At 36.9% G+C, this 8651-nt stretch overlaps 1 protein-coding gene across 1 annotated transcript; it reads left to right on the top strand.

Moving 5' to 3' along the window:
* The first annotated feature begins 730 nt into the window (after positions 1-730).
* On the top strand, positions 731-4048 carry LOC110620608 (nudix hydrolase 12, mitochondrial). Its single transcript, XM_021764409.2, has 5 exons — positions 731-1264; positions 2740-2854; positions 3004-3087; positions 3206-3355; positions 3497-4048. Exons 1-5 carry the CDS (start codon positions 1194-1196, stop codon positions 3710-3712), a joined length of 636 nt encoding a protein of 211 aa, XP_021620101.1. The 5' UTR covers positions 731-1193; the 3' UTR covers positions 3713-4048.
* Positions 4049-8651: the final 4603 nt, after the last annotated feature.

Genomic DNA, 8651 nt, shown 5'->3' with positions numbered 1-8651 from the left:
AATTGATAATCTGCCGATGTGGGAAAGATTACTGTATCAAGTAGCTAAATGTTTCAACTTGATACTACTTAAAAATAATTAAAATTTTAAGTATTTTTTTTAAAATTTTAAAATTATAAGTATTGATTTATTTTAATAAATAGAAATTAAAGAATAAAAAGTATTAAAAATTAATTAAATGAGATATTATAAATAAAAGTTAGTGGGAGATTTAAGTATTATTTTAAATAAAAAATAAAGAATTAAAATATTTAAATGATAATATAGAAAGATTTAAGTGTATGATTTTAAAAGTATAGAGACTGATTCATTAATTATACTAAAATTTAAGAATTTAAGTATAGTTTATTTATTTAAAAAAAATAATAAATATATTTTTATATTTTTAACAGTAAAAATAAATAATTTTTTTTTAATTTAAATCGACTGAGTATAGTATACAATTTTAAAAATATAAAAATTAATTTATTAATTATATTGAAATTCAGAGTAAAATGTATTTGACCATCATCAATTACGCTATCATATTTTTAAATTAATTAAATGAAAAGCGTTGGAGAATTGCTTATGAAATAATCGGGATCATATTCCTCTTTAAACGTGTATATGACCAAGTAAAATGATAGAAGATGGTCAATGATAAAAGACAAAAGACCAGAAAGGTCATAGTCATATAGTTATATAAGTAACAGTATACACAGTAAGCGTTGATTTGGTCTTCTTTGAAGAACTCTGAAGTCTCTTCGTACCTCTATCTCTCTCTCCCTGCCGTGTAGCTTCGACGAGCGCTGTTTCTGTGAAGGAGCAGAGCTCGCATTTCCAAGTTGTGCAAGTTGTTACAGCTTACACACATACAAAATCGTTCATTTCTCTATAGAGTTGCCATTGTTGACTGTCCCTCTTTTCCTTTTTAATTCATGAGACGGTGATGAGACAGAGATGTAGCTCTTTGGCTTTTGCTTCTTCTTATATCAAGTCATCGATCGTCGTCGGTGTCAACTGTCAACCCCCCCTCCTTTTAGTTTTTATTTGATTTCCTATATATTACTCGGAGTCTCAATCATCTCTAATAAGAGATAGATATAAAAGGAAACGAAGGGCTAAAGCGAAGAACAGGCACTGCATCTGCATGCACTTGTTTATCAGCTTTCAGCTTCATCTTCTCTCTTTGCCGGTCAACAACGTTACCTGCAATGTCATCTCTTTCAGCGCGAACGGGCAGACACAAACAACGTTACCAGGATCATCTTAGGCTTGTAGCTGGGTAATGTCTACATCTCTGTCTATAATTTCTTTCTGTATTTTCATTTTCAATTTGAATTTTGCTTTTAATTGAAAGAATTAGACTTATTTATGGATCTTCAGTTGCCATCTTTCGATTCCATGCAGCATACTTTCTCTAGTTTCTTCGTTTTTTTTTTCTTTGTATTAGAAACTAATGTGTAACATCACCTGTACCCTAAAATCTAGAGAAAATTTAATTAACTAGGGTTTGCTCTTCAGTCTTCAGACAAGCGATACAGCTTTAGGTAGAAGATATAACAAGAAAGTGAAAATATATTTACGAATTTTAGTTCGTAAATTGTCATAATTTCATCATTAAGCTGGTAATAATTAATTTACTTCAATAATAATTTTTTTCATAATTTTATGAGTAAATTTAGTAGCTATTTTTTATTGTAATATTTTTACAAATATATATAGATTTACATAAATCTACTTATAGAATTTTACTTTTTGGATATATATTAAATAGAGTTAATATTAGTTTGAAAAAGAAAAATATATTTAATATTAATAAATTAATAAATTAACTATATACTATATTACCTCTAGACACGAATCTATTCCAGAATACTAATAATAGTTATTTTGTGATAAACATAGACAGAGCTGGACCAGATAATGATTCCAGTTCACTCATTATTGTATAAATATTTGGTTTCTGCCATCTATACATAGTAATATTTATAATATTTTAAAGAAAGAAAAAGAAGAAATACTAAAAAAAAAAAAAAAAAAGAGTCGCTTTCATTCGTTAACTAGTCGTTTTCCGCAGTAATAATGACATTGTTAGGTAGGTTGGTCCAGTGCAGATGGATTTCCTTTGTTCTTTACGCATTTTCCTTTCACCTTCCACAAAATTTCATTCTCATCTTCTTTTACTTTTAAGGGCATGAGTTTAATTCTTTTATTTTTTCTGGCCCTATGAAGTTCTTCAGTCTTAGCAAAGATAGCTAGTTAACATTTCACAAAATTTATTTTCTGCATGATAGTGAATGAACTAATAAGGAATCATGCAAGTTTTTATTTGGCTTTGATAATCTAAAGGGTGTGAGATTAATTTATGAAAATCTGTATTAGCCTTAGTTTTGTAAGGAGTTCATTTGCTTAAGAAGTTCAACTTTCTGGAATAATGAAATGAAATTGAAGGGAACTGTGAATTTAATTTGATGAAAGTAGACATATTAATTTGGACCAGGCGATGGATTTCGCTCTTGTTATCTTTTGGCTATTACCATATATGCTGGAGAAATTTTGGTATTAGGATCTTAAATTTACTTAAATCGAGTCTATATAGACCCTAAGTTTAAAATGATATTGTGGTCCAAACCTATGCATTTACACTATGGTATCCCTTGTGGCGAACTACTTAAATCATTCAACTACTTGGAGGACACCTTGTTGTGGGATTCCCTTTTTCTGATTAATTTACCCTTTTGTGGTGCAAAATTATAGGTGCATTCCTTATAAACTTGACAAGAACGTTCAGGATAAAAACTGTAGGGTGGAGGACAGTGTACGTGTCCTCATGATTTCTACCCCAAATCGTAAAGATCTTGTCTTTCCAAAGGTACATTTTCACATTCTTCCAGCTTCGTTTTCTTCCCAATTTGGGAACAACATTATTGGCATTTGAATAAAAGGTTTAGACATACTGCAAGAATGCAAGTAAATGCTTTGTGTGCTGTCAAAATTGATGCCATTGTTTGATTTTTCAAGGGTGGATGGGAAGACGATGAGACCCTTGATCAAGCTGCATGTCGAGAGGCCATGGAGGAAGCTGGAGTTACAGGACTACTTGGTGTATGTCACTTTATTTTCTCTGCTTGAGATTTCCATGATTGTTTCTTGCATTTCCGTTTAAATTCAAAAATCTTGAGAGCTTAGAATTCAGGTTCTGTTTTGAATTCACTTGTTACAGGAAAATCCACTAGGAGTTTGGGAGTTTCGAAGCAAAAGCAGCCAGAATAGTGGCAGCTTATTAGGAGGCTGCAAAGGCTACATGTTCGCTTTGAAGGTAACCGAAGAGCTTGACCATTGGCCAGGACAGGCTAGTTACAAGAGAAAATGGGTCAGTATTCACTCAGTAGCCTTTTGTTTTTCCCTATGGGAAATATTTGCCTGACCAAGACACAGATAAATGGATGACCTACCTTCAAAATTTCCCCCATGTTAACCATTCATGTGATTAACTATGTGGTTAATGTTTCAGCTTAGCACAGAGGAAGCATTTGAATTTTGCCGGTATGAATGGATGAGAGAAGCTCTTAAAATGTTTCAGGCAAGTCTCTCCAAGGACAATGCACATGGTAAAGAGGAAGAGCCGACAGAGAGTGATCAAATGTTGTCATCAGGTTGCTTTGTAAAGACATCTGGTGTCCAGCACCTTGAAGAATCCTCGGCCAAGCCTTGTTTAATGACTATCTAGAATCAGTTACTGAAACTGTAGGTCATGTTCCAGTTCTGTAAAGATTGGATCATTGTACAGTACTGCAATTAAATTAATGGATAAATGTCTGATTCTTTTCTGGAGAAAAAAATCCTGGTATTACATGTGCTGCTGCAATGGCCAGACTGTTAATTTAAGAATGCTTGGGCCTGATGCAGCCAGCCATGCAAAATAAAGGGCCCGATTTACAGTGTAGAAAAAGCAGTTTTTAATTTTATTTTTAACTTTCTAAGAAAATTTTCAATTTTCATTTTTAATAAAAATAGAGAAAAATAAAACAATGAGTTCATTTAATAATAATAAATTTCAGTTCAATCTTTTTTTTTTTTTGTAAGAATCTCATTTTTTAGTACGTTTTAGCTTTATTGGTACTCAAATTCAAATTTTAATTACTTAAATGTTACTGAACTCGGGCATTAGTAATAAATTGTTATCTTACTACTTAAAAATGTATAACTATAAGATAAAAATTTATAATCTTACTTAAAAAATTTTAATATGGTTTGATAATAGAATTATTTTTTTATTATTTATAAAAAATATAGTATTATTTTGATAATAAAAAATTGATTAATTTACTTTTATTTTGAAAATTGATGAAAATAAATTTATTAAAAAACTGATACGATATAATAATCGCTCAAAGTAAATTATGAATCATTACCGTGAGATAAAGTCATGTAACAAAAGTCTAATAAACTTATATGTGGTCGCGAAAGTTTCACCCATATAAAGAAATACTAGGATACCGTAACACTCGATATTTCGCCAAGACTTACTTTCTTGAGAAGATAGAGTGTTCATGTAAAATTACTATTAATAGATATAATCTAATAGATCTCCACTACAACTATATATGTAGGATCCCCTATTTACTAGCCGGTATCAATCAAATTTTCAGGAGATTTGATAACCAACTCTATCTTCTTATAGTATAAAAGCAAATGTACACAGAAATCAAGGTACGCATTCTTACACACTCATTCTAAACTTCAAGCAATTTATTACATTTGTCCATTCTAGCAAGTTTACTAACTTAAATGTCGGAGTGGCTGTTCATAGGCGCCAACCACCTCATATCTTCTCTTTTACAGATATATCAATCGCAATTCAGCTCTATTTCCAGTCACATCATTTGGTTTCATTGCTGGAATATCCATTGAATTGTTCTTGTTCATTTGGACTAAATCTGATTTTCTATTCACTTTCTCTTAAAAGATACTTTTATTTTCTTTTATTCTCTAAATGACTCACAATGCACGAGCTGCTGCCAACAAAGGTGCCATTATTTCTTCCACCTCGGATAGTGGACAAAACACCCCCTCTGTGGTATATGAGATAGAGCTTAACAATCTGAATAATGAACATGTAATACCCGGCTAGACTCCGGTATTGGAATTCTTACCGTCTGGTGGAATCTCGGATGTCGGAAACCTCTAGAAGGGTAAAAACCATGTTTTCATAAGATGTTTTAATGTATTTTATGATTTTAAGCAAGAAAGGAAATGAGTTTTGTATGAAAATAGTCTTGGAGGAAGACCCAAGTTCGGCCGCCGAACCCCAAGTTCGGCTGCCGAACATGCATGCGCTTCGGGAGTGCTTTAGGCCTCCGAAGGCATAAGTGAGGGAAGTCCAGGTTCGGCCGCCGAACATGGCATGCATACGGAGGCACGTTAGGCCCCCGAAAGTGGCCTGGCCAGCCACCTATAAAGGGGTCCCCATGTCTGAACGGGTAAACTTTTCTCCCCGTTTTCGGCCAAGGTGAGTTCTCTGCCGTCCCTCATCGATTTTGAGCTTCTTCCTTCGAATCTTCATGATTTTATTATGAGTTTTCACTTGGTTTGAAGATATTTGAGCAAAAGAGCAAGTTTTGGGAGCTGGGAGACCAAAGAGTTGATTTCTCCCCATCTCCAAGCTAGGATCGTCTTTCCTCTCGATCTTCAATAGGTAAGCTTAGATCCAACCTTCCTTGTATGTTTTAAACAAGTTTTATGAAGATCTATGGGGTAGAAATGCATGTTTAGGTTATTGTTGAGTTTATGGGTTTCTATTATGTTTATGAGCAATGTGGATTGTTTGATGTGTTGTAGTTGGGGTTTAGGATAGTTTGAAGCCCCTAGAAGCTTATATGCTTGAGTTGCATGTTGTAGACTAGGTAAATGCATGATGGAATGGATTGGGAGGCATTTGTGCATGTTGGAGCTGAGTTTCTGCCCTTTTGGGAGAACTCAGGTTCGGCAGCCAAAGGGACTTTCGGCCGTCGAACCTGCCTGTGGAGGCCAACTTTCGGCTGCCAAACCCTGCCCCCGAAAGTGGACTTTCGGCTCTGGAAGGGAGTTTCGGCCGCCGAAGGTGCCGCCGAAAGTGGCTGAGTTTCAACTCTGAAGGGACTTTCGGCCGTCGAACCTGCCGCCGAAAGTGCCCTGTTCAGCCTTCCTTTGCATGATTTATGTGATTGTTTTAAGATGTTTTAGGGGGTTTTTTGGGGAGTATTTTAGAGTCATGTTCATGGATGTTTGGTCCCTCATTTGAGTCCACCTGTGTAGGTTCGGATCCGAGGAACCGAGGACCTCAGCAGTGAGATAGCTGCTTCAGAGTCATTAGAGCTTCAGTCAGAGGTGAGTGGAATAACTCTTTATGTTTCCAAGCAAATAAATAAACTTTGAGCATGATACATGCATCACGTATGCCATGAGATATACTAGGTTGTTTGCATTAGAATTCACGAATATGTTGCGTTGCATAACTTGATGATGATGTGGATGGATGTTGGATGATCCTTTAGTCCTCGTATGTTATGGTATGATGATAATACGGTATGGATGTTGCAGAAAACTCTTGAGCAATACAAGGCTCAGGAGGAGGCATATTTATTGCTCTCAGAATAAGGGAGGAGGCTTCCATTGAGACTCCAAGGACCTGGACGGAAGCGATTCAAATACAGTCTAAAGGAAAGGCCAAACTGGAGGATGAAGAGTCATCAGACGAGGCTCCAAAAGGCATCGACTGAAGGATGATCTGTGCTGTACAAAGGTACCAAAAGGAGTAGGAGGAGGACTATGGCTTCAATAATGCCTCGCTCATTTCAGAGGAAATCCTAGCAGAAACCTTCCCTACTAAATTCAAGCTGCCAAGTTTGGATAAATATGATGAAATAACAGACCTCATGAGTTGCCTAGTAATATTCAGAACAACAATGTAGCTTCAAGACATCAATGATTTTGTACTGTGCCGAGTCTTTCTGTCCACGCTCAGAGGTTTGGCTCAGAAATGGTACTAATATCTGAGTCCAAGTTCTATTCAAAACTTTACTCAATTTACTATGATGTTTAAATCCAGATTTATCACCTGCGTAATACCCGGCTAGACTCCGGTATCGGAATTCCTACCGTCCGGTGGAATCTCGGATGTCGGAAGCCTCTAGTAGGGTAGAAACATGTGTTCATAAAATATTTTAAGGTATTTCATGGTTTTAAGTAAAATGAAAATGAGTTTTTGCATAAAAACAACCTTGGAGAAAAACTCAGGTTCGGCCGCCGAACATGCATGCCTTCGGGAGCGCCTTTAGGCCCCCGAAAGCATAAGTGAGGAAAGTCCAGGTTCGGCCGCCGAACCTCAAGTTCGGCCGCCGAACATGACATGCATGCGGAGGCACGTTCGGCCCCCGAACGTGGCCTGGCCAGCCACTATAAAAGGGTCCCTTAGCCGAAAACGGGCGAGCTTTTTCCCCATTTTCAGCCAAGGTGAGCTCTCCACCGTTCCTCACCGATCTTGAGTTCTTTCCTTCCAATCCTACTCGATTTTCATGAGTTTTTACTTTGTTTTGAAGATTTTCAAGCTTTGAGCAAAGTTTTGGAGCTTTGAAGTTCAAGGGAACTCAACCCTCCCATCTCCGAGTTTAGGACGTCTTTCTCTCGATCTCCATGAGGTAAGAGCCAATCTTAAGCTCATTGCATGTTTTAAGTAAGTTTTAAGTGGATCTATGGGGTAGAATGCATGTTTAGCTCATGGTTAGGTTTATAGGTTTTATATGTGTTTTTGAACAATGTGAGTTGCTTGTTGTGTTGTAGTTGGAGTTTTTGTTGGTTTGATGCCCCTAGGAACTTGTATGCTTGTTTGTGTGTGTTTGGGAATGTTGTAGAATAGGTTATGCTTGATTGGATAGTTTTGGAGGCAAATATGCATAGAAGAGCTGAGTTTCTGCCACTAAGGGAGAAACCAGGTTCGGCAGCCGAAGGAACTTTCGGCCGCCGAACATGCTTGTGGAGGCAGCCTTCGGCTGCCGAAGCTTGCCCCCGAAAGGAGACTTTCGTCTCTGTCTGGGAGTTTCGGCCGCCGAAAGTGCCGCCGAACATGCATGAGTTTCGGCTCTGGAGGGACTTTAGGCCGCCGAACCTGCCGCCGAAAGTGCCCTGTCCAGCCCTCTCTTGCATGTTTTTCTATGATTGTTTCATGATGTTTTAGGGGGTTTTTGGGGAGTAGTTTAGAGTTATGTTCATGTTTGTTTGGTCCCTCATTTGAGTCCACCTGTGTAGGTTCGGACCCGAGGAACCGAGGACCCCAGCAGTGAGTCAGCTGCTCTAGTGTCTGGTCAGAGCTATCCAGAGGTGAGTGGAATAAACCTTTATGTTTTCTTAAGTAAATCGATTATACAGTTTTGAGCATGTTCATGCATCATGGATGCCATGTGATGTTTAGGTTGTTTGCATTAGAATCCACGAATATGTTGCATTGCACATTTTAATGTTGATGTGGATGAATGTTGGATGATCCATAGCCCTCGATCCATGATGTGATGATGTGATATGTACGGTACGGAATGTAAGACCAGTGGGACCCATTCTACGTTCGCTGGCACCATGTAAGAGAAAGACCAGGACCCATTCTACGTTCTGGCACAGTTGGACCATGTTATGTT

Source organism: Manihot esculenta, chromosome 8 (genome assembly GCF_001659605.2).
Source record: "Manihot esculenta cultivar AM560-2 chromosome 8, M.esculenta_v8, whole genome shotgun sequence".
NCBI classification, from domain to species: domain Eukaryota; kingdom Viridiplantae; phylum Streptophyta; class Magnoliopsida; order Malpighiales; family Euphorbiaceae; genus Manihot; species Manihot esculenta.
Note: the sequence above shows the minus strand (reverse complement) of the source record. Positions and strands in the feature narration are given on the sequence as shown.